Below are 26,621 nucleotides of genomic sequence, written 5' to 3'. Positions count from 1 at the left end.
ACGATCTTAACTGTGTTAAAACAATATATAAATAAAATGTATATAACTAAGATTGGTAAACGGGTAATAATAGTTCATATGGATGTTTTTGTTATCCCTTCCCTCACGCCTCCGATTAGCATGGTTGGATATGTACGGTGCAAAAGAAGTTCAACCAACATGCATATCAAGATGGCATTCATATGGAGGAGGTGCTATCAGGCTCCAGGGTGGGGCTCTGAGAATAAAGTTAGCTGCACAACTGGGACAGGAACCAACGAGTTACATATTTCCAAACAAGGAGGCTCGTGGACTAGCAAGGCTGATCAATTTAACTTGCACAACGCCAGGCTGTGATCACAGAAATAGACTGATTATATGAGTGTATGAAAGTCCTAGAAATTAAGGGCTTATTTTTATTATGTCACCGTCAATAATTTTACTAGCAAACCCCAGGCAAATCCTTCTACTTTTATAGACAAAATTGCTTCCAATAAGAAAGGCAGAAGTGCCCGTTAGCTCTTGCGGTCTCCAGTCATTTGTGCAATTCATGAAGTGAGATAACCCAAGTGAACAGATGGGAATATTCGTTTGATACAACTCCAACAGGGAGTATGACCAAATAGCAAATGAAATATTTATATTTTAAAATAAAGCTTGTGGCTCAGGTCACATGGCAGGCTTTCGAAATGAGAACAATGTTCAAAACCAGATAAGCTTACAGCTTCACAAGTCTCAGTCTATCCTGGGAGCAGTAACTTGAATTTATTATGGGATATTAATTGCAGATCAACAGCTCAGCTTCACGATTTTTAGGAATATTAACTCTAAAAATAATCCTGAGGGGTATTAAAACACTAAAATGCGATCCATCACAAAATTTTCTGTATCATATAGGCATGTAACAATTCATGAATTTAAATAAATTATCTAAATTATCCGTTGCAGTACTAATTATTTTCTAATCACATACAATTAAATGTGCATGACTGGGTTAGGTAACCCCCACAGCTATGAGCTATTACGGGCTTCATAACGGTAAGAATTGCGATTAAATATTAAATCGAAGTGTGACGTGGAATGTTGACCGTAAAATCACTGGAAGAGTAAATCATGAAACACGTGGTGTCATCTGATGTCTTGTGTGCTGACGAGACGTTTAACAATTCACATCCCTTCCCACCCACGACTGGAGAAATGTAACTGTTACCATTCAATGACAGAATTGAATAACAAGTTAAATATGTTGTTGAATAACCAACTCATTTGTTTTGGTTCTTTTAGTTCCTATCTCACCCGTATAGTGTTGTCTGCTCCAATGGCATATCACTTCACTTCTAAAGACTATTATTCTGACACACACATTTCGATGCATGTATTTGTAAATTAATGAACTGTTGCTTCATTACATGCCTATTTATAAAGGTGCACAACCCTGGGACTAATTTAAACCAATAATTATGTTACAGCACTACATATTAAGTTCAACATCACATCTGTGGCATGAAAACACCGCCGCTATAATGTAAATCATTATATTTGCTAAATATTTTTTTAAACACTAATTGTAAGTTACTAATATAGCGCTAACAAACGGATCTGTGTATTTGTAGTTAGTGAAGGCACAGCACGCTCACTCGGGACCACATGGGTATTGAATGTGCTCAATTGCAATGTGTACTTGTGGTGTGCTTTATAAAGAGTGTCTGCTAATCGGTTAACTATGGGATAGAGACAGTCCCTTCTGGTGGAGCAGTGGTTGAAATGTTGGGCTCTAGGCCAAGGTTATATTCCCACTGCCATGTTTACGCCCAGACTCGTGAAGCTTGCACGTAAAAGGCGTCTCAGATAGCTGGCACGCTATCAAGTAATCACATAACATTACCTGGAATTATACACAAGCTGGCGGAACATGCTAAGAGATTCTGAACATGTGTAACGGTTTAATTAAAAGGGTGTGCTAGCTATGACAGATACAATCATCTATTAGTGATACTGGTAGGAACCTCCTGGTTACACCAGCCCACAGGGGATTATTGTGTCCGTCCGTCGTGCAGGGAGGGGCTGGATGGGGAGGGAGGGGCTGGGTGGGGAGGGGAGGGTGGTGAGGGGCTGGGTGGGGCAGGTGGAAAGGGGCTGGGTGGGGCGGGTGGAAATGGGCTGGGTGGGGGGTAGGAGGGGTGGGGCTGGGTGGGGAGGGGAGGGTGGTGAGGGGCTGGGTGGGGCGGGTGGAAAGGGGCTGGGTGGGGCAGGTGGAAAGGGGCTGGGTGGGGGGTAGGAGGGGTGGGGCTGGGTGGGGAGGAGCTGGTCACCCCGTGGTGCCCTTATAAAACTCAACGTTTAACTTACTCACGCCGGCTTGTGCCCGCCCTCACAGTCGGGCATATTTGCGGAATACACCACGCCGCCGTTGACCCTGGCCATTGACCGAGCAACCCAACGTTCCTACCAGCTCCCTCCGCAGGAATGTGTTTAAAGTATGGAATGTACTGCATTTATAGATATTACTGTATGTTTAAATAAAAAAAAAATCACACCAACCATCAGCAAAATAATGATAAATATACAGAGTACTATTACTTCCTTGCCTTTTGGAAGCCCTAGTCGTAAAAAGTGGCATTACTCATAAAGTAATTTGTGTTACTGTTCTCGATTATAATCTGCTCAACCTGTTGATTACGAACGATGTAATAAACTAAAAATCTTGCGACTGTGCAGGACACGCCCCGCATAGCCACACCCGGGGGCATTGCTGCCCCAAATTGTCGGCCTTATTACATTCCTGGAACCCTGCAGCATGGGCTTTAAATACGTTAATTCCGGAGCTGCTAGTGGAAATTGTACAACGAGTTCAGCCTAAAAAGTAAAAGTCCATTCCAAGTTCAGACCCTCCAGCCTCAGCTGTCACAGGGCAAGGTGTGGTCACGTAGCGTTTCCTCTTTCAGGTTTAACTCATCAGGTTCCACCAATAGACAATCCTGAAACTACTACACGCTCATGTGAATCTGTTAAGCATAATGCAGTACTAACAACAACAAAACAATAGCTCTGTCAACTTCAAGGCACCCTTACCCAATCTACTTTTGAGTTATCCACTGTTTGAATGCATTGAATATACCAAAGGAATATAACAGCGACAACTACATCAGCACCGGCTGCATGAAGCCGTCTCTTAGATACAGCCCCAATAAAGGAAGGTACGCTGCCGACCATTCTCCTTTTGACAGGTCTGTATATATGCATCTCACACAGCTTTGCATTGCGCACACACACACTGAACCCTCAAACAAAGCCTCAACTTGTGCAAATACACTTTCACAATTCAAATTTTTGACCGAAAACGTCTTCGTTTTTTATTAAAAAGTGTCTCCTACTGCCACAATAAATGAATACGTATTTACAAAGTTCACACAAGCCTGAGGTGATCTCGGGCTCGGCAGAGGTCATTCTGACTGCAATATCACCGAGAGGCAACAGTCTAGCAAGTGCGTGCTAAACTAAAGGGGCACATACAATTGGAAGTAAGTTATAAATACCCATCGTTATTTTGCTGGACTGTGCGCCAACCCATTGGTGTATTAGGTAGCAGGGTGCCGGCTGCGAACGGGCAGGCTGCCTAGACTGGGGGTGGGTTCGGGGTTTGACAGCATGAAGCATTTTTCTGTCATTTTTAAGCAGCTGTTGGAAAGTAGCACTTTGCAAATATAGAAATTGGCATATAAAGTATATTATAAGGGTCTATGGGGGCTTTTGCAAGCATGCAGTAGATGTTTTGTGTATTAATTAACAACAGTAAACTTTGCCAAGTTCCAACAATGCCCCGTGTTCATTTCCACTCTGAAGCTCAGTCAGCTTCTGCACACTGCTACGTACCCAGGGAACAGGGTTCGATTCCCGCCAACACCAGGTCGACTCAGCCTCAAATAAGTACCTAAGTGCAGTGTGTAAATATCGCCACAAGGGAGACAAAGGTGGCTGGGCGTGGTGCTGGCCACCCATTCCCTCATGTGCAGTACTGGTCTCCTAAGGTGCTCGCTAACAGCACTCGCTCCAAAAGTATGTTTGGCTATATGGGGGATCTTTTTCGTCTTTCCATGGATATGGAGGTGTGGTGGAAAGAGTGCCATTGGAAAGGGGACTGGGGTCCATGAATCTTTTAAGCCTCTCAATGAACACTCCTCTCTCAAACTGCTTAGATAATATAGTGACAAATATGCAGTTAGGTATGAGCTAATGACAAGCATAAAAGGTCATGACAACGCCTTGCCAAGTTAGGTACCACTACAACATATTCTTATTTAAAACGCCAGCCAAAGGGCACAGTTAGGTTTGAACCTAAAACCGTGGATAACACGACCAGAATAAGCTACAATGCCATTAGTACCATCACTTAAAGAGTATCATCGAAAAGAAGCGTTACGAGACATGAAATACACACCAATCGATGTCATCTACCTTTCACTTATTTGGTAAAATCAAAGACACTATGTATTATATGGGTTTCAGTCTGTAACTGCCAAGTTTTCCAGCAGCAGGCTGCAGAACAATACCAAGTCACACTCTTTGCTGTATAAGAGAAATGAAGGGTTAGATATTATTTGTAAGAAATCACGAATATGACTTCTTACAAACATATCGCTGTTATAAAAAGAAAAACACGTTTTTTGCTGCATGGTTTTATAGCTTCTTGTGAAAGAAACACGGTACTTCAACTGTCCCCTCACCTGGCTCTGGACAGTTTACACTGGACTAAGCTATGACCCTGCTGTTAACGCGTGACCTCGGCATCATACACACGGCCAAAGTACAAAACCTGCAGAAGGGCGGAGTTACACACAAGTAGAGGCACGCATTTACGCATGGACACACCACAGCAAACAGCAACCACCCACAAGACTCGGGACAAAGCCTCATCACCCCCCTTTATACCTCCAAAAGGATTTCCTCACGACCCTCGAATGTGGAATCCTTGACATCGGGCTTGAGGGTGAGCGCATAGTTGAGTGGCAGGACATCCATCGGCAACCGTTCAAATGGCCTCTTCTCAGGCATGGTGTAGCGTGAATGGAAAACCTGTCTGTCACCATCACAGTGCCACCACAAACATCAGTGTCAGTAGGTATTTCCCGGGGCTAAAGATCATTATGTACACAAGATATATAGATAATAACTCCCCTCTCCAGATGATGCGAGTTATTATCACCACCATCATTAAATTACAGCAACACCAGTGCCCTCACAATGTACATATTACAGTCAGCACGACCAAAATCACCACCATTCTCACTCACATAAGCACCATCAGGAACTACCACCACCAGAGCTATAGTACCATCATCAACATCAGTACCATCAACCACCGCCGATGTTATCTTCATCCCCAGCACCATCGTTGACACCCTTAATACACTCAAAGCATCATCACCATCATATAATATATTGTAATCGCCACTCTCATCCATCACCACGATCACCATTATAGTATAATTACCATCAGTACCAGCACCACCGCAAATACGTGCATCGTTATCACCAATGCCATGACATCACCACCACTGTCATCACCATCACGGTCAATATTTTCACAAACTCTGGCACCACCACCAACCTAATCATCACAACCAACATCACTTACCACCATCACACTTGCCACCAATGCCTTCACAACTATCCCATATGCTGCATCACCATAATCACCAACAATGCCTTCACCATCTGCAGCATCATTACTACCACAACTATCATATCACAGCCCATATTATCCCCATATACGGCATCACTGAATATTATCCCACGACCAACATTATCTCATGAGCTACACCATCGCCACCACTAGTAATCATCACCATCATCATCACCACCACCAATATTATCATCATCTTTCACCACAAATATCACCAATCACCGTCACCACCTCCACCAACAGCACAATCACCAAAACCATCGTCACCAACCCCCATCAACATTGCCATCATCACCAATCCCCATCAACATTGCCATCATCACCAATCACCACCACCATCAACAATGAGCGGTGACAGCAGCAGCAGACACAACCACCACCACCACACCTGCACGTGTGTTCTGCTCCTCTGTTACCGCCTCTTCCCGCGATACAAATCCGGCCCAACGATAGCGGCGACGACGCACAAACACGCCCAAGTTATTAACTAAACAAGCTGAGATTAAAACGTGTATCGAGTTTGGCGTTCAAATCGAATCTCGCTGTGCGCGACGGAGCTGGCGACGCGAGAGCGGAGGCGCCGATTCTGCCGCCGCTTGCGGGGGGGGCGTCCACAATTCCCAGCGCACATGCGCCGCGCTCCCCCTCCCATTGGCTGGTGCGGCGACCGCCAGCCAATGGCGCGAGAGGCCGCGCGCCCCCCACCCCGCCAATGGGGCGGCGATCGGCGCGCGTCCGTTGTAGGGAATCTAATCGCCCGCGCGAGGACCCGTAACAACGCGTTTGGTTAATGTGGGTTTATTTTTCAAAGCAATGAGTTAACACTTTTTGCGCGTTGAGGCTTTTTTTGTCACATTTTTTGTTTACCTTTGGTTGTTGCTCACGGCGTAGTTGGTGACTAAAAGAGACCTACAAACACCGGCTCTGCCCGCTATCTTGAACACTAACTTTTTAAACAGGATCGTGAAGGTCATAATTGATATACAAGTTGTCGGTTTGAAAATGCCGTGTACTATAGCAGTGCAATTAAAACAAAAACGTTAAGGGGCACGTCGTGCCGAGAGGGCACCAGTGGAGATTTGCGACGTTGTGACGGCGGCTGATAGCGTCACGGTGTAGCCGAGCGTTTAGCGGCCATCTTGGGTGGGGGATCCTCGCGAGCCACTCTGGAGCCCACCCCCTAGTAAGATGGCCGCCAAAACGACATGGACACCACGTGCTCCGGATAGCGTCATATGCGTACAAGAATCAGATTCTCATACCGCGTCAACCCATAGCCCGTGATCTTGTCCAGGGAAATTGAGTGTTAGGGTCCATACGGCATACAACCGTTTCAATACGGTCTAGAAAAAATGGTTTTCCCTTGTGATGGGACTTTGTAAGATGCACGTTGAGATGTATAAGGGCACGGGTTGACCAATGCGGTCTGAATTGGTCTTTAGTAAAGGTAGGCACTAATAAGGGGGTGACAGGTGTGGGTGGGTGACTCATACCGTGTCAACCCGTACGGGTTACCACGTATTCTTGTACAGGGAAATTGAGTTTACAGGCCCATACGGCGTGCAGCCGTTTGCAATACGGACAAACAAATGTGTATATTTGTTTATCCCTTGTGATGGGACTTTGTAAGATGAACGTTGACATAAGGGCACGGGGTGACCAACAAGGTCTGAATTGGTCGTAAGGTAGACAATGAAAGGTATGGAATCTGGCGCTTCTAACACATGCCCAGTAGGGGGCGGGTGAGCAAGTTACAACAGCAAAAATACAAAACAAAACACGGAGTGTAAAATACAGAATATTGTAAACAAGTCACTAAATATAAATACTAAAATACGTGCATTGTGTCGGATTTATCAACATTGGGCAAGGCAGCAAAAACAACAAAACAGTCCCAGACCACACCAAGATAACATTCACATTGACTGTAGTTCACTGTGGTGGTAGTGGTGCGCAAGCGCAAACCAACAACAAACACATCGCAACTCAACTTTCAATAACGCTGCCTTGAAAGGAACAAATGTAATCGGCAATGTGTTTAGCCAATGCCCCATTCTCAGCACATGTTCATGCCACGTGCTATGATAATCATCACGTATCTAGCCAAGGAAATCACACTGAGTCGTAGCAATTATTAAAAAAAAAATACTTTATCCCCTTTTAGGGCGTAATGCAGTTTCCATGTTCTAAACTTATACCACCCGCGATAATAATAATAGGTGTTGGTGATTTTAAGCTGTCCTCGGCAGTACATTATTGTGAAATAGATCGACTCCGACGTTCACGATTCGCAAGAGTCGATTACTGTTCCGTTCACATTATCTTCGTGCTGCAGATTCACGTGAATTAAACCGTTAAGTCCTCCTCGCGGGAAACATCTAGCCGTGGCAACTCTTCACAGTGTAAAGGATAAATCTTTCCGCCTCAGTTGGAAACATCGCAGGCCACATAGGCCCCACGGTACGATCCAGTATTCCAAATCCTCCAGCAACTGGATTTGAAATGCTCAGAAATCGATTCCAAAAATAAATCCGTTTTTCTTGGGAGAGTAATCTTGACTCGAAACAGGAACGCTAAGCTGAATATCGGAATTGGTTGGGTGGGTGCGGTGGTAAATCTTTACACCCCTTTCATGTAAACCCTCGCAGCTACGGCAGGGATTCCATCAAGACATGTGGCGTAAAACGAATCGACGATCCAAAATCTAACCGAGCAGGTGCTGGAATCGCGATTCGATAATCCCACTACTGTCTCGTGCCGGACGTTTGGGCCTTCAAGAAGTGTGGGGGGCCCTACGAGTCGTGTGTGGGGGGCCCTACGAGACGTGTGGGGGGCTACAGGACGAGGCTCGCCGGCCCCGGGATGTCGTCTGCGGAGCTGCAGCCCGAGCTGACGGAGCGGCTGGACGCCTTGGTGCTGGAGCTGCGCGGCGCGGGGCCCGGGCCCGGCTCGCTGAGCGTGGCGCTCGGCGCGCTCACCCTCCTGCGGAGAGCCGTGGCGCAGGCACGGTGGGGGCACGCGGGTAAAGGGGGGGGGGGGCACGCGGGTAAAGGGGGGGGGGGGGGCACGCGGGTAAAGGGGGGGGGGCACGTGGGTAAAGGGGGGGGGGGGGCACGCAGGTAAAGGGGGGTGGCACGCGGGTACGGGGGGGGGGGGGGGCACGCGGGTAAAGGGGGGGGGCACGTGGGTAAAGGGGGGGGGCACGCGGGTACGGGGGGGGCACGCGGGTAAAGGGGGGGGGCACGCGGGTACGGGGGGGCACGCGGGTACGGGGGGGTGGCACGCGGGTAAAGGGGGGTGGCACGTGGGTAAAGGGGGGGGGCACGCGGGTACGGGGGGGGCACGCGGGTAAAGGGGGGGGGCACGCGGGTACGGGGGGGCACGCGGGTACGGGGGGGTGGCACGCGGGTAAAGGGGGGTGGCACGTGGGTAAAGGGGGGGGGGCACGCGGGTACGGGGGGGGCACGCGGGTAAAGGGGGGGGGGCACGTGGGTACGGGGGGGCACGCAGGTAAAGGGGGGGGGCACGTGGGTACGGGGGGGCACGCGGGTAAAGGGGGGGGGCACGTGGGTACGGGGGGGCACGCAGGTAAAGGGGGGGGGCACGTGGGTACGGGGGGGCACGCGGGTAAAGGGGGGTGGCACGCGGGTACGGGGGGGGCACGCGGGTAAAGGGGGGGGGCACGTGGGTACGGGGGGGGCACGCGGGTAAAGGGGGGGGGGCACGTGGGTACGGGGGGGGGCACGCGGGTAAAGGGGGGGGGTACGGGGGGGGCACGTGGGTACGGGGGGGCACGCGGGTAAAGGGGGGGGGGCACGCGGGTACGGGGGGGGCACCCGGGTAAGGGGGGGGGGCACCCGGGTAAAGGGGGGGGGGCACGCGGGTAAAGGGGGGGGCACGCGGGTGAAGGGGGGGCACGCGGGTAAAGGGGAAGGCACGCGGGTAAAGGGGGGGGGGCACGCGGGTAAAGGGGGGAGGGGGGAACGCGGATAAAGGTGGGAGGGAGGGGGGCACGCTGCTACAGGGGGGCACACACGTGGGTACGGGGGGGGGGGCGAGAGCGTGACGGGTTTAGGATGAGGTGGACTGGGGTTTGGGTCTGGGGGGTCAGTATGGGAGTGAGGCAGTGTTGGGGTTAAGGGACACTTGGGATGTGAGGTATTCAGTTGAACGAGGGGGCCAGGCCGATGAGTGGTTAAATGGGAGCCTGGGTGGCGGGGGGGGGATGAACAGGGTGGGAGAGGTGAGGTAGGGATGATGCGTGAGGAGGTGGAGACGGGCGAAGGGAAAGACCCGCAGATAAAGAGCAGGAAAAAGAGGGCACGGGGATTGAAGGAGGTGGCGAGGAGGGGGGGTAATGATGGTTGGGGGGGCAGAGGAGAACTGGGGGGGACACGAGAGAGATGAGCATTGGGGGGGGGGGGGGGGGCAGTACATGCACACCCACGGGGAATGGCAGACGTGGGTTCACTGGTGAGACGTGGTTTTAGCTGGGCATATACGGAGGCATTCACTTGGAGTTGACCTTATACACAGTTCGTGTCCACGGTGTTCTCCGTGGCCAGGAGTCCAACCGATCCCTACGAGCTTCTAGCGCGGTGCCACGATACCAATGCGTCACCGCTACACGCCGCATGCTCGGTGGCAATGAATGACAAACCTCTAGGGCATTTTAGACTGCTGTGGAAACCAGCACAGTGCAAGAGGGTGGTGTGGCCAGCCCGATGCCGAGTTGTCTTTGTTTCCCCAGTGATGATGTTCCACAGCACCAGGTGCTAATTTAATGCTGAGTCGACCAAAGGGAAGCCCAGGAATGGTTCAAATATCATTTGCCATTGATGTTAACTGTGGCAAAAAATTCAACCTCGATGTCTGGGAGTTCGTAGTTCAATGCGCTTACCACTTTGCTCGCATGCCATCCTCACGATGCCCTCGATACTGAGCGATACACCAGGGACACAGACGTTGGGACCCATTGACGGGAAGCTCACGCGTGCCCACACAAACCTGCACGCAAGGGACTGCATGTGTGGACACGCGTAAACGGTGGGCGCTCCGCTGCGTCTTCGCTTTGTCCGCTTGCTGTGCCGGCAGGAGAGCTCATGGACGTGATCCGCTCCGTGGGGCGCCGCATGGCCGAGGCCCAGCCCTCCGAGACGGCCTTGGGGAACATGACCCGGCGCGTGCTCAAGATCGTCCGCGAGGAGTACGCCAGGTAGGGTGGGGTAGTTTAACACGTAGCAGGCTTTCGCGACCAATATTATTCATAATCAACGTTTTTGGGTTTAGATCGCGTTATTTATAAATGTGTCGTAACCCTCCACCACCCGACACGGCCAATCAGTAAAAAAGTGTCACGTTGACAAAAGACAAATAGTTCACTGCTTTAGCCCACTGGTGTGTTGAAGCGTGAAACCACAACATTTACAATTTGAGTACGACGTTTTGCTGGTAATTGCATCCAGCATCATCAGGCAATTCGCCAGAATGGTGAGGCTCTGCTCTGTCTCCCGTTCTTATATAGAGCAGCAGCAGGGTGACGTCATCATTAACTCATCAGGTGCAACGATTTGAGGAGTGGGGGGTTATTGTAATTATATACTAGATTAGTAATCAGGGTGGGGTAGTCGGCCCTCGCCATCTCCGAAGTTTCTCCTCGCTCGCGAGACACCTCGTCGCTTTGGGCCCGATCCGAAGAAGCGCTGTTTTTGTTGTTAACGAAATCGGCGATGAAAGTATTCGTGAGCAAAGTATTTTTCATCTTGTATTTTAGTCAACGATTATGAGAGGATGAAAAGTGTGACGATCGCATTTACTGATACCCACCAAAGACCAAAGCTTGACTGACGATTGCAAGACGAAATTAACTCTTCTAAATGAAGTTGCAGCTAAAGATAATGTATTGATGCTAGAGACAGCAGTGCTCCGAGGAAGACCAAAAGTGGTAAATAAATATATGTTTACAAAAAATATTTCCTGAGTTCACTTATTGGCAGACCAGATAATACTGGGGGGATTGAAAATAGCGTGCACCTCACACTAGCATTCAATAACTTGAACGAATTATTTGGTTATGGTGCATTTGCAGTGGTGCACAAGCCCAATTCACAAAACAGCTCAGCGCATTCATCAATAACTACCTTAAAATATATATTTAACGGGCTACATTTTGGGAAATGGCCCTTCATAGCACATGAAGAAGATCCAAGTGCAATGAAGAAGGTCATTACCCAAAATGTTGCCTCTTATACATTTGTTTTATTTTACAGCAGTGTTTCTGATGAATGTGTTCCACAACTAAGAGTGGGTTTAACACGTAGGCCGACTCGACTAAGAGAATGACTAAATGACATCCTACGACTAAGGCCTGACTAAAATAAAAAAAAACCTAACAAATACTAAATGCCGATCACATTGACACTGCTGGGACGAAGGCTGCGGGGCCACAGCGAGGAAGGCGACCCGCAGGAATCGCTGCACAAGCTGCTCACTGCCGGGCAGCACAGCGACGACTTCAGCAGCAGCTACAGCCAGCTCAAGCCCATCGTCATCGAGGCCATCAACGAGCTGCTCCTGGAGCTTGGTCAGACACCCGCTTGCCTCCCTCCCCCTACCTTCCATGACTGCCCACAACCAAACCACGACTTGTCCGACGGGTCGTACCGCGTGGTGCTTTGCTTGGTGCCCAGTGTCTTGCTTCGCGCGCTGGGAGCTTTTCAGGAACTGCATATTCAGTCGTTGACAAAGCTCTGAGCACTTGGGAGTCAAACACCACGTGGTATAACCAGAAGACACGACTGTAACAGGACCCTGCGGGGTGGGCTGGTAGGAACGAATAACCAAAATATAAACATAATGTATTATTACACTTGTTTAGCCAGGAAAGGCCCACTGAGTCTAAAGGTTTTTGTAGGGTCCTGCCAAGTGTTTGCAATAGGGGGCGATGTTGCTACACCTAATCGGACGATACGAAGGGAGAGTTTCAGGCCTAGTTCTAGGCTTTAGGCCTAGCTGTAGGCTTTAGGGCGCGGTGAGTTTTTTTATTTAATTTCAAAGTTTTAATTAAAAGCTATCTCAGGGAATTATTAGGGCGCTGTGAGTTTTTTATTTAATTTCAAAGTTTTAATTAAAAGCTATCTCAGGGAATTATAAGGGAATGTTACACGTGTTTAGCCAGGAAAGCCTCATTAATTTAAATGTTTTAATTAAAAGCTATCTGAGGGAATTATAAGGGAATGTTACACTTGTTTAGCCAGGATAGCGTCACTGAGTCTAAAGGTTTTTGTAGGGTTATGCCAAGTGTTTGCAGTAGGGGGCGATGTTGCTACACCTAATCGGACGATACGAAGGGAGAGTTTCAGGCCTAGTTCTAGGCTTTAGGCCTAGCTGTAGGCTTTAGGGCGCTGTGAGTTTTTTTATTTAATTTCAAAGTTTTAATTAAAAGCTATCTCAGGGAATTATTAGGGCGCTGTGAGTTTTTTATTTAATTTCAAAGTTTTAATTAAAAGCTATCTCAGGGAATTATAAGGGAATGTTACACGTGTTTAGCCAGGAAAGCCTCATTAATTTAAATGTTTTAATTAAAAGCTATCTGAGGGAATTATAAGGGAATGTTACACTTGTTTAGCCAGGATAGCGTCACTGAGTCTAAAGGTTTTTGTAGAGTCATGCCAAGTGTTTGCAGTAGGGGGCGATGTTGCTACACGGACGGGCGGACAAACGGACGGACGATATAATCTATTGGTGTCTGGTCCACTTCGTTCCTACCAGTATAACCTACGCAGTACATCCATGACCCCTTCCCACCCACAACCATGACCTCTTGCACACAATATTGTGTAATCTTTCTGTACTTGAAAATGTATGTGGGTAATGATGTGAGTGGGTCATGAATTGTGAAGTTTTGATATGGTAGTAATGTTCTCTGTAGGCCAAACTGCTATAAGGGAACACTGGTCATATGGAGATGATGGTGATGCGTGACATGTCATCCACAGCCTGCCAAATAATATATTTCACATCTAAAAAAGATAACCAAGATGTCATCCAGTGCATGATATCGTTTTATTCACAGCTATTGTGCAGCATGCAAATGATAGCATGAAATATACTAATGATTGATACTCATGGGACTTGAAAATATCACTTATAATTCCACAACCCCATCTGCAAACACAGCTGTTCTTACCAGATATATCTACTCACCCTCAACCTGCAACCATTTCTCGCCTCCCTTTCCCTCTGTTTCCGTGCCTTCCCCCATCTCGATGCAGAGGGCAGTGTGGACAACATAGCTATGCAGGCGTTGGAGCACATTCATTCCAACGAGGTGATAATGACGATGGGCATGTCCCGCACCGTGGACGCGTTTCTCAAGGAAGCAGCTCGCAAGCGCAAATTCCACGTCATCGTGGCCGAGTGTGCGCCATTCTGTCACGTACGTACGTACGTGCGTGCGCGCATCAATACTAATACCCGCCATTCGCCACTAAGCGACGGTGATGTCACCTCGGCCCCTGTGCCAGGCTAGGTGCACTGAGGCCACGTGAAGTGTCAAAGGCTTGCTGACAGGAGGTCACGGGACAGACTCAGGTGCCATGGGTTGACTGAGATGACTGGCAGATTCACCAGCTGTGCCCCCTGCTGTGCCAACTTGCTGCATTTTAGCCGCCTGGCCCTCCGCTCGTGAGCGTTGCTCCTCTGGCCTCCTTTGTTGGAGAGCGACTGCCTCCAATTGACCACTCGCGTCCTTCATGAGCATGCTCACACACGCGGACATTTTCCAAAATATTGGGACGATCCTAAAAAAAGTTTCTCTTTGAGCAGAAGAATGTCACAGGAAATGTCATATCATTGGCACTACTTCCATTATTTCCCCATCAAAAATGCCATCACACCACGTCAGTTTTGCTTAAATAATTACAAAATAAGAATATTTATCGTCAAATAATTGTTTTACTGTTATTACATTGTTACATTTTGATTGAAAGCTTTCGTGACTGCAGGGATTCATATTCTAGGTTCTTTCGGTAAAGTCACGTAGAAGGGAAATAATAAAATAATAAAAATATTAAACAATAAAATTCTCACGACGTTTAGATTTATTTTTTCTAATTTTCTTGCTGTGGGTTTCACACCTGTTGATGATTGCTTGTGTTGCAAGCTAAACGTCATGATTAATTTATTGTTTTATATCTTTTTTATTTTATTGTTTTTCTTCTACGTGACTTTACCGAAAGAACCAAGAATATACATTATTACAATTAGCAAATTAAGTGATCACATTGAAATATTAAAATATTAAATTCTATTTTTTCAATCCAACATCTAGAACATTTAATGTGAAACTCTACATAGCAGGCGCACACCTGCGGGGCTTCACACCCTTGTTTGCGTAATGGCCACAAAGACTTACACGTGGCATGGTGAACCGGAGCTCTACCATCTGACTGTTCAGCAGCATTCGTTCAAGCAAGCCTGATGTTGCTGATGCTGTGTGTCAAAACCGGGAAAGCGTTTTCTTGTATTGCACCATTGCTGCTGAAATAATGTACACTTCCAGAAGGCCTTATAGTTGATGGGCAGGATAACAAATACAATGTTTACGTGGAGGAACAGATACAAGGAGGAGACGAATTGTCTACTTATTTATTTTGTTGCTAATAGACAACGTTCTTAAAACCCTAAATGATCACAAGTGTCCATAATACTCGGTACAGAGTGCAATTAATAATGATAATTATTGTGTGCAGCAGAGCACATCTACACGCTAAAGCACAGCGGCTTGTTGTTTACACACACCGTTGGGCTCCGTAACTCGCACTGATACACAAAAGCGTATTTGTTTTTCAGATGCCCACTGAGTGCACGCACATGATCCTAAACTCATGAGATCGGGCCAGATGCAAAAACACTCGCCCTTGAGTGGGCACCCACACCGCCCGCCCCTGCATTGACGGACATGCGAACGGGCATGAGCACGCGCGCTCTCCTAGATGCTCACGCTATACAAGCGCAGATGCACGCCCGCGCGAATTCACGCACGGGTGCCCATCCACACTCCACGCCCCTTTACACACAAGCGCACACAGTCCATTTCGCTCTCCATCACGCTTACATAATAAAACACGTCTTCACGAGCCAGATTTAACGACAAACCAAACATGTCATTTTTGCAAAGGTGAAAGCTGTGCATGGGATGTTTTGTTTTTTTCCCCGTTCTCATTTGAAATGGCACCGAATAACACAGACGTCCGATCGTTACAGGGTCAAAAGCTGGCGGTGAGCTTGGCTAAAGTCGGCATTGAGACGACGCTCATCACAGACGCTGCTATATTTGCGATGATGTCCAGAGTTAACAAGGTAATCAGCCCGCACTCCCAAGCCCTTGTGACGCTCGCGTCGATGAGCAATGCAAACAAACGCCTCGGCACACCGAGTGGTAGGACAGCATGCGGCTCCACGTTTAAGTGGCTTTGTTAAAATGCAAACCCTATGGGTGGAGGCATTTAACGATGCATCGATTCAAATTCTCTCTCATGCTCACGTTGCATGCATGGTGGATACATGCATCAAATGTCACGTGTAAGAATCTATTACTTACCATTAATGCTGATATGCTATTGCATGTTAGATAATCAAGTGAACGTTACCGTACAAACGAGTCGGGAGAAAAATGATTAGATATGGAAACAATACGGGGAAAATGATCAACATGCTCTGGATTATTAAATGGGACCGTGACCCCATATCGTAACAATTCATCGCAGCACTGGGAGGGTGAGACGTTACGTGTCTAGATGACGTTGCTCAACTCATACCCCCGTTGCCATTGTTATTGGCCTTTGCTGCCGGAGCGGAAAACTTCTTTCAGTTGAATATTCATGAGGGTTGGAGGCCTTCTGTCCTCGGTGGGCCTTTGTAGGACGTTCTTCGCACCGATTGAACATGCTGCCCGCTGCCATGCGCAGGTAATCCTGGGGACGCACACGGTGCTCGCCAACGGGGGTCTGAAGGCCGTGAACGGCGCTCAGACGCTCGCCCTGGCCGCCAAGCACTACTCGACGCCGGTCATCGTGTGCGCACACATGTACAAGCTCTCGCCGCAGGTACGTGCGCACCTACGCACGACCGCACGCACACACGCACAATCCTTTCCGGCAGCAAGTGCGAGCGGAGGCTTTACCCGACGTCGACTTTAAAAGCTGATGCACCGCAGCCCGTGGATAACAGTTCCGTTTGCTTTTGTTTATTTTTCCCAATTTTACTTTAATTTTTATTCCAATTGGATCACCAGTGTTATGTCCATAATATGAAGCAATTGTCACAGCTAGTGGCAATGTTGGAGAAAGGTCTTTGCAGATGTCATGGAACTACTTCTGACATATCCCTTTTACAAGTTCTCAAGAATGCAAATCTCACCTCTAACCAAAAAAAAAAATCGGAATTTCCGGAGCTCGAATTAACTGAATTCAACACCCAAATGTGTTTTTTTGTGGAGTCATTGGTGACCAGACTTACTCACTTAACTTATGAACATTGTTTTATTATTGATGACTGCCCAGATTCAAACCCAAGATGTGAGCAGTGCAGGCTCGTTGCTCTGATGGTCTGACATAGTGCTGGCACGCCGAGATACTCAGCCACGTCTATAATTCTATTTTGAGAAGTTCTGAACACGATCGATGAGGCTTCAAGGGTGGTCAGCTTCAGCCAAGTCCAAATATCCCTGTCAGCTGAGAATCTTTACATTTGCACCTCCGGATTTGCAGGTCGAGACAATTTTTTGACCGTTACAGTTCATGTTGACACACTCCTTACAATAAACCTAGGTTTTGTCAGGCTGTGAAACAAAAAAAAAGACGTTTGTCATTGTTCTGAGCACTCACCGCAAGAAATAAATGTTTTTTTTTCTAGTTTCCGAATGAACACGACGCGTTCCACAAATTTGTCTCTCCCCAAGAGGTGCTGCCTTTCTCGGAAGGTGAGTGCCGTTCTGTGACCCAGGTGCCCATGCTGTCAGCACAGAGCCCGCAAGAGCAACAAGAGAGTTCCCACTGCCAATTTGCACATTGCTCTGCTGGAGGAGGAATGGTAAAAAAGTGCCGGACTTTTAATGAAAACAAAAAGCACCTATATAAATGGAAAAATATTTAGACCCATACATGTTTTAGTTCAGCGTCAGCTGAATGCGCCATGAAACATTTGCAATTAAATCATCCTTGAAATACATTTTAACAACTTAATTGGCAAGTGATTGGTGAGCTCAATATTTTGTTTCAAAGAACCTATAACTTCAGCAAGAACATAAGGAGTGCATTATCTCCTGTAACCATTAACGACCCCATTCCAGCGCGTGGCATTGTTCAAGAGATTAATGGTGATGTCGAGGGTTGCTAGCCATGCTATCTTCAGGAGAGAGCTCGTGCTTTTGCTTTTCCTCCATTGAAGGAACGCAGACTACATTGGTTTACTTGTACGGGTCCATAGTTTGGGTTGCATGGCCACACTGACACTGGCTTGTCTTTAGATAATTATCCATTAACTAAGGAGTGCGCATCAGCCTGCTGATGATTTCATTCGCGAGAGTGGGTCATTGTGTCACAGCGCTGACCGTCAGTCCCAAATTTAACATTTACCCCAGCTTCAGATTGGTAAAGGAATATACAAGGTATTCATTCTTACAACCTTAACAAGGTCTCCGATGAGTCCGGTTGGCTACGTATGGTGCGAAAGAAGTTCAACAGACATACAAAAGACCCGGTGAATTCCAGTAGGCCCTCCTCACATGCCAATCACTTTCAAAGGCAATGCATGTATATCATCAGAGCATGTTTGTTTCCATGTTCACCACAAGTGTGGTTATATGCAGACCTGATTCCTTGCGAAAGCTATCTAGTTGGTGTTGGAACATCTTAACACACCTGTTTTATTTCTAGAAAGGGTAAAACCTATTTTTATTTTGCATAGCTCACCTGTTCGAGCGAGGGGCACTGTTGTGTGTCCCCGTGTCCTTGCAGGCGAGATCCTCTCCAAGGTGAGCGTCTACTGTCCTGTGTTCGACTACGTCCCTCCCGAGCTCATCACCCTCTTCATCTCCAACATCGGGGGCAATGCGCCTTCCTACATCTACCGCCTCATGAGCGAGCTCTACCATCCGGATGACCACGACCTGTGACCCGTACCTTTACGGAAACCGAGAAGTGCAAAACTCCACCGCGCGTTTGTGCGCCGCGAGTCATCGCTCGCCTTCACGGAGCTTGATCTTTCCTTGGGTGTCCCCAGCCACTGATTTACGCAGGATAAATCTAAAAATAATTTTGTTTTGCGTTGGCCATTACCTGTGAAGCGTGTTTCGCAATTGAGAGGTAACCTGCACCCGCCGGAGAAAACCCCCACGCATACGAGGGGGGTGACAGCGCTGCCATCTTCCTGGCCACCTCGAAGCCGCACCCATTCAACAACGCTTGGCAAGCCACGGTGTTTACCCAACCAAGGATCAACACGGGCACCGCCGCAGTTACGATTTAAGTCTTCGCCGCCTCATGCCCTCGGCTGAGATGCTCGTTAGACGAACGTCCCGCGTGCGACGTGAACGCGCTCGAACGGCTTCGCATTTCAAGGCATCGGTGAGCACTTGCACGCAAGTCAGATGTGGCACGCGCCGAGGAGACGCGCCCTTCGGTGGAGTAAACCATCACGCACGTCGCAAACCAATACGTGGACACGCACACAAATATCGCGTTCGTGTAGAGTGTGACGAAAATAAAAGAGGAAAAACCATTGGACTTGTGGGACTTGGATTTCTTTTTTGTGTAAAGCACTTTTATCTCCTCACAATATCACAAACATATTGCACAATGTTACAGTATGTATATCGTTTGTAATATATAAGAAGTGGTAATGGCTAACGGTGCGGTAACAATATTGACGACAAATCAGCGTGTTGAGGGGGGAACGTTTGTTTTTAACAACTAGAAAAGACTGCAGGCGTCACAGATGTCCCACCGCCCTACCCTACCAGTCGGGCACAACAGCATGCACTTTCCCCAAGACCCACAAAAACACCACCCAACTTCACAGCTTGCGCGGAAGGATTCTTTCCCGACCGGAGCGACAAGACGAGTGTGTTGAGGACCCCGCCCGTAGTTTGACTTTTAAAAGAAAATAAAAACCACGGGGCGTCGTTAAAAATAAAAACAACGGCAGCGGATTGCAGCGGCGAGAGGCCGGCGCCTGACGGATCGAACTCCTCCCGCAGCGTGACCATTGGGTCGGGTGAAGCGGTCGAGGAGTCGAGTGGCCCGTTTTGTTTGTTGGCGAGCTGTCGCGAGGCGACAAGGAATGAAGCGAGCGGCGTGTCGCTCAATTGGTTTGAGAGGGGAACGAAGCCTGCCAGGGATGGAGGACGTGCCCGGTCGTCCGCCTGGACCTCTCCGCTCACGCAGACCTCGTTGGCAGCACTTGCGACCGTTTTCTGCTCTGCAAAAAAATGCCGTGACCTGAAATTTGAGCAAATCGCCGGCGTGGCGATGGAAACTTCCAATCGGATCATCACCAGAGGTCGCCTGACTACCCGAGGGGTTGTGTGCACTCTGGAGAGCATTCGTGAAAAAAACACACACTTGCACAAACTCTGTTTTTCATCGGCCATACAGAACCCGTCACACTGTGCCACCGCCGTACCCAGTTGCCGTAGTTGCTCCTAGTAAATGCCCATTTACTGGTGGCCACCGTTGCCCTAAAATCGACTTTTGAGACACGCGGCCCCAAGCGCCTTCCCGTCGTCGTTCGCCGTGGCCGTCGCTCCGTCCTTCCGATGGTGACCGTGCGCGGCGTGGCGGGTTCACGCCACGTTTGTTGCTCGCCGCGCTGTCGCTGCGTGCACCTCCCGGGGGGTTTACACGTTTTTCATGGGGACCCGTGGGCGCTAGCGATCTTTGACGGAGTGATTACGCGAAGGGCGCTGGTTGTACCGGGTTGGGAGAATACAAGGCCCTTGGAAAAGCTCCGTGTCGTGAGAAGTCCAGAACACCGGTGGTTATTGCGGAAGTTACTCGGCAAATGATCATGATTGATCGCTTCAAGGATTGATTTGCAGCGAATTAAGCGCCTCGAGTGGATGCACTGGTCGTACGAACCCGTTACGTGAAACGCGTACATTGAAAAAACCGTGATGTCACGTGATTGTACACGTGCGTCCTGCAGGTGCGACCGAAGCATAAGTTAATCGCCAAATCGATGCATCGGTTGGTATTTACCAACTCCACATTTCAATCAACTACCAGTATGCGCCAGCATGCATCACCAAGAACTGACCGACAGTCCTGAATCTGGATGAAAGTCCATCGAAGCAGAACATCTTCACTCCAGCAAGTTGCCTTATCTAGTGGGTTTCCATTGCTGGGAGCGCTGTCATAAGAGCATGCATTAATTTTGCGGATGGACTTGAACATGGAACATGACCTTTGTGGTTATAGCCTCATTGTGAGTGGAAATCTGTGCCTGGCAAAGTCACCATCGGGAAGACTTATAATATATTACATCAACGGTAATACGAGGACAACCACAAATTAACGCACGGTTACTAAAAACCCATTCATGCGTTACACATTTACCATACGACATTCAGCATTGCCTCTCATACTTAAGCTCGCCAACGCATGGTTTTCATCATTTTGGTTGTATTTTGCATATTTTCTTTAAACGCTACATACGAAACTCGTTTCATTCCCCCTCCCACCCACACCCCCTTGATAACGACGCAGGGCGGAACAAACGCGGAGCAGTGCCCAACTCTGCAAAACCTCGATCTGTTGTAATAATGATGATAATCATCAGAACAAAAATCCACGCCCGACGCCAACACCTTGAGCAGGCGGTCGCCGCGCGCCCGCGAGGGCAGGAACGGTGAGGCCGCTGAACACAGCGAGCGCACGTGGCCGAACACCATGAGCGCACGCCGCCGTTCTGGCCTGAGAAACGATGTCGAGCGGGAAGTGGGAAGAAGCAGAGACGCGAACCACAACGCACGGCGGCAGCCACGCTCCGACCATTCACGTCATGGGGAAACGCAGTGCGGTGAAGACAGGCGGGGAAGGGGGAGAAATAAACCTCAACTCGATTATCCGCGGGCAGATTAACGGTCCCCGTTTGCGTCTCTCGCACGCTTTGTATTTTTTGCGACTCCTTTCGATCGTCGAGGGGGTCTGGGGGACTGGGTGCCCGTGTGACCGCAATCACGTCGACGACAGAACGGGTAGGTCCTTGTCCTCGCGACCCTTAACGGTTGGCAATGGACACAATGGCTTTGCCAAATTGACACGGATTCTGCGTTATTCCGTCTTTTTGTTTAATCCGTGTCGCCCGCCGACGCTCTCCTGCTCCCCCATAAACCGCAGATAATCGAGGGGGCGGTCGCACAAATAAATAAAACAAAGCGATTGTCTAAACTGGACGACAGTGAAACGTGACAATAACATCACGGTTAGGGGAGTGATCTACAAAAGGAAAGTGCTGAAGTCAAGGCTTCGCTCTGAGAATTCCATCAGTGTAAGGGCAGCCTGTGCTTTATTGTAGGACACAATGGGGGCTAAGTGGAAGCCACAGAAACACTCGGGGTGGGGTGGGGGGTCATCCGTTCGGCCGATCCTGAAACTCAACGGCGTTTGCGCTTCCTTGGCGAAGGGCGGTTTTAGCCATAAATCAAATTGCCAATGGGTCGATCTGTCGCCAGAGCGGGGTGATGGTCCGATCAAGGACAAAACGCACGGTGAGGTTTTGTGCAGGCATTGGTGTTTAGGCTGAGATCATCGTCACCTCTCCCTCCCTCTCTCGCTCGCTCGTCCTTGGCGAGCCTGGTTTCACCAGGGCCAGCTGCCCGCATTGGGAACGCGGGGGATCTAAAAACAACGGTGGGCCACGACGCTCGTAGCCACGCGGCGACAAGCGATCCTCCAGCAACGTCCACGTGTGCATAGATGCGTGCGGTGTCACGCCACTCTGTTTTCATCGAGCGGAGAACGCGGCTAAACGGGTGAAGACCGGGTTGAGGGGGGGGGGGGTGCAGAAGATATGCTAGTGATTTGACCGAAGACACTTTGGTCCCGGGGTCTCGCTTGGCAGCGTGGGCTCTCACGGAGCCAGCACTACCGAGCCACCCCCAAGTCAGGACAGGGCCCTGGGGTGGCTCGGCACTGCCCGGCTACACACTGACATCGAGAGAGAAGGTGCCGATCTTTCACTGTCATGATTCCGTGAACGATTTTTAACGGTGGTGGGGAGGGGGGAGGAGCCCAGTGCGTCATGCAAAAGTGACGCACACACACGTGACGATCACATGGCGACGCGCGACGCTGCTCGCAATGGCCGCCACGTGCTGCTGTTCGTGGTTATTACTCGTCGCCAACGAAAAGTAAACTCAACGGATAACAAAAAAAAAGAGCCATGGTTTTACGGTACATGTATTCTGTGTATGAATACACACGCTATATACATATACACACAGCATATATGTACATATGATGTATCCAGACGTAAACTGCATATATACATACACATAAACTGCGTATTGCATATACATACGTACATGTACAGCATACATAGAAATATGTAGTGAACGGGCAGGTTTTACTTTTTTCCTAAGAGGGGGAGAGATAAAGGCTGTCGCCGTTAAAACCGATTGTACAGGTGAGTGGACGGGAGAATCACGCACGAACGCACACGCACGTCTCTGCACGGAAAACTACCCAGGCACTGAACACAGGTCCCACCCACCCACCCACGGCCTAATGCGCTACAGTCACTGCACGGCCCCCAGAGGCTCGTAGGTCCCGATTTATTTGCATGCATAAAACCAGTCCTGCCAGAGCGCCGCCACATTCAATCTTCCGAGCCGACGCAGTCGACGGGCGTTCGCGGGCGGGTTTCTGCACGGGAGTTGCGCTTCCTCGCGCAGCGTCGTCCCCCCATTGTTCTCTTGCGTTTGATTTCGTGAAAAGCCACCCTTATCTTTTCGATCGGTCGCCCTCTCTCGGCTTGGCCGTCCCCTGCGCGGCTGCCGCGGCCGCGGCGGCTCTGACCCGGTCGTTGCCAGGGCCCCCCGGGTGATTGGGACGCTCCGCTCCTCCCTTGTCCCTCTTCTTGCCACCCGAAACCAGGCTCTTGAACGCCGAGCCCAACGACTTCGCCGGCGGCTTCGGGTGCCCGGCAAGCTCGTGCGCCGAGTCCGCCGCCGACTTCCCGCCGCCCGGGGACCTGTCGCACGCCGGCGCCTCGGGCGTCATTGTGGCGGCGGCGTCGGCGGCGGTGGGCGAGACGGTGAGGCCGTGCACCGCGCGGCCCGACGAGGACGAGGGAATCTCCGCCTCCAGCTCCCAGGGGCAGATGTCGCCCAGGTTGGCGGCCGGCTTGCGGGCCGAGCCGTCGCCGACCTCCGCGCCCGTCGGCTCGTCCGCCTCCCCGGGCTGCACCTCCCAGGGGCAGACGTCGGCACGGACCACCGCCGCTACCACCGCCGGCGCCGCCGGCGCTGGCTTGTCCTGCGGCGTCGCGCCGACCGCCTGCGCCGGCACCGGCTTGACGGCTTCGGCCGTCGGGCTGAGCTTCTTGGTGCCGTCCTCGGGGCTACTCGCCGGCGGCGGCGTCGCCTTCGTCTCAGCCACCGCGGCCGTCTCGGGCGCGGCGCCGTTCCCGCTCACGCTGTCGCCGCCACCACCGCCGCTGACCACCTCCGTAAGGCTCTGGTGACGCACGGGCGCCAGTGCCGCCCTGTGGCGGCCGACCTCGGGCAGCTTCCCGGCGAACTGGGTGCTGTCCAAGCTGTGGTAGCGCGCGCCGGCAATGGACGTGTGCTTCTGTGGCGCGATGGAGACGTGCTTCTGCGGGCGCAACGGGTCAGGGGGGGGCGGCGGCGTGGACGCCATGCCCTGGAACTCCCAGGGGCACACCTCCTCGCGGTTGTACTCCTCCTCCGGCCGCGGCGTGTTGTCGGCGAACGTCACGCCGTGGCGCTCCTCCGACGAGTTGCGCTGCGGGTGATGCGTCTGCGGTGACTGCGGCCGCGGGCTCTCCTCCTGCCGCGACTTGAGGCTTGAGGCCTTCACGCGCTCCTTGGCCTCGTTGGTGGCGGCCGCTGCGGCGGCAGCGACGGCGACAGTGCGCTTAATCCCTGTGGCCGCGGCCGCCGGAACCTTGGCGGTCTTCGTCTCCTCCTGGGCGGCGTGGTCCTTCCGGCCGACGGCCTCCGACACCGCCGCCACCACGGGAGTCGTCGCCACCTTGGCCTCGTCCGTCTTGGCTTCGCTGACGCCCACTTTGCCCGAGAGGGCGGCCGTCCTCTCCCTGGCGCCGCTGATGAGGCTGAGCGACTTCTGCAGCAGCGACGGCTTGAGCGAGTGGTGGTGGTTGTGGTGGTGGTGGTGATGGTGGTGGTGGTGGTGCTTGCCCACCGCGGACGATGGAGACCTCTTGTCGGAGGCCGACAGGTTGTGCGCGCTGGCCGAGCGGCACACGAGCGGCGCCGAGTCGACCGACTCGCTCTCGCCGCGCGCCTCCCCGTCCGGGCTCATCTCCTTCCCGGACGCCAACACCGAGCCGGGAGCCGACCTGTCCCGCGGGGAGCTCGCCTCTACGTCACCGGAGCCGACCCCCGCCCCGGGCAGCGGTTCCACTTCCGCCTTCTCCGACGTCGACGCGGAGCTGGGCTCCGACTGCTCCAGCAAGTGGTCGTAGGAGCTGTACGACTTGGGCAGGGCAAACGCCTTGTGGTTCGTGGTGCCGGTCGTTGTCGCTGACCGCTGCTGCTGCTGCTCCGCCCTCCCCCCCTTCGCCACCTCCGCCGTGGGCGAAGGCACCGCGGCGACGCCGGCGGTGGCGACGGTGCCGGCGGCGATGGCCACCCGCTTGCAGGAACCCGGCGTGTGGGGGCCGTGCGCGGAGCCCGCCGAGCCCCCCGCCCCGTGGCCGTCGCCGCCGCTGCCCCCCCCTCGGTCGCGCTCCTCGCGGCTGCTCTGCCGCACGACGTTCTCGGGCAGCTCGGTGATGCGGCGCATGATGGAGCGGCCGAGGCCCTTCTTGGAGCTGCGCTTCTTCTGCAGGTGCGGGTTGTTGGAGAGCATCTTCTGGCCCTTGTAGACCTCCAGCTGCGCATACAGCCGCTTCAGCTCGTCCTGCGGTGGCGAGGCAATACTCGGTGAACGACAAACGTGGACAGCGGCACGCGCCTCCCGATTAGCACGGTCGGCTACGTACGGTGCAAAAGCAGTTCAACGTGCAGACATTCCATGGAGCTGTGCAGAACTGTGAGAAACGGCTTCGGGGAGGCCTTAATCCAGCAGTGGATTGTTCATGGCCGATTATGGTGAACTGATGAATCGCTACACCTCAAGCAATCATGGCCTTACCATTGGGGCCACAGTAAATAAAACTAAATTATGTTTTATTTTTCGATTTAAAGCTTTCGTAACTGCAGGGATTCATCTTCTTGGTTCTTTCGGTAAAGTCACGTAGAAGGGAAGAAGAACAGATCTGTCGGAAAGACAGCGTCTGAATGGGCACCACCAGGCTTGGCAACGCTGCCAAGCTTTGGTGGTGCCCATTCAGACGCTGTCTTTCTGACAGACCTGTTCTTCACCTGAGGACGGCTGCTTGCGTTGTGGCCGAAACGTCGTGAGAATTATTTTATTATGTTTTATTATTATTATTATTTTATTATTTCCCTTCTACGTGACGTTACCGAAAGAACCAAGAAGATTTTTTTTATTTTACCAAGTAAGGCCCGCTGAGCTCTATAGCTATTTTCAGAAGCGACCTGGCCACAAATGATAGCTCAATGAAGTGGCTTATCACGTGGAAATGTATAGCAACGAGTTGCTCTAAACGCATGATTCTAAATGTAGAGGGAAAACCGGAGAATACGGAGAAAATTCCACGCGACCGCTGGGAGAGAGACACCGCAAAC

At 50.8% G+C, this 26,621-nt stretch overlaps 3 protein-coding genes across 5 annotated transcripts in view; 1 reads left to right on the top strand and 2 right to left on the bottom strand.

Moving 5' to 3' along the window:
• Positions 1-6,730, bottom strand: part of NPEPPS (aminopeptidase puromycin sensitive) — a 33,599-nt gene extending 26,869 nt beyond the window's left edge. Inside the window, exons 1-2 of one of the 3 annotated variants that reach the window (XM_061557697.1) lie at positions 6,530-6,730; positions 4,909-5,056 (exon numbers count right to left, since the gene is read on the bottom strand). In XM_061557697.1, the coding sequence (XP_061413681.1) occupies positions 4,909-5,056; positions 6,530-6,636 (255 nt within the window). In that variant the 5' untranslated portion in view covers positions 6,637-6,730. Of the gene's footprint in view, positions 1-4,908; positions 5,057-6,050; positions 6,267-6,529 lie in introns of those variants that run through there. The other 2 variants (XM_061557700.1, XM_061557698.1) reach the window with 2 other exon arrangements.
• A 1,305-nt stretch (positions 6,731-8,035) lies between these two features.
• Positions 8,036-19,444, top strand: EIF2B2 (eukaryotic translation initiation factor 2B subunit beta). The gene is made up of 8 exons (XM_061557696.1): positions 8,036-8,684; positions 10,757-10,877; positions 12,097-12,245; positions 13,936-14,099; positions 15,929-16,024; positions 16,633-16,770; positions 17,579-17,645; positions 18,682-19,444. The coding sequence occupies exons 1-8, from the start codon at positions 8,525-8,527 to the stop codon at positions 18,837-18,839; spliced, it is 1,053 nt and encodes a 350-aa protein (XP_061413680.1). The 5' UTR covers positions 8,036-8,524; the 3' UTR covers positions 18,840-19,444.
• GPR158 (G protein-coupled receptor 158) overlaps positions 19,427-26,621 on the bottom strand; it is a 57,693-nt gene continuing 50,498 nt past the window's right edge. Inside the window, exon 11 of the mRNA XM_061557695.1 lies at positions 19,427-25,830. Coding sequence (XP_061413679.1) covers positions 23,668-25,830 — 2,163 coding nt within the window. The 3' untranslated portion in view covers positions 19,427-23,667. The remainder of the gene's footprint in view (positions 25,831-26,621) is intronic.

The sequence above is a fragment of the Lethenteron reissneri genome, chromosome 23 (assembly GCF_015708825.2).
Source record: "Lethenteron reissneri isolate LAM-NWPU_2019-01 chromosome 23, ASM1570882v1, whole genome shotgun sequence".
Taxonomy (NCBI): domain Eukaryota; kingdom Metazoa; phylum Chordata; class Hyperoartia; order Petromyzontiformes; family Petromyzontidae; genus Lethenteron; species Lethenteron reissneri.
The sequence above is the reverse complement of the archived record's forward strand: the minus strand, read 5'-3'. Positions and strand labels throughout refer to the sequence as shown.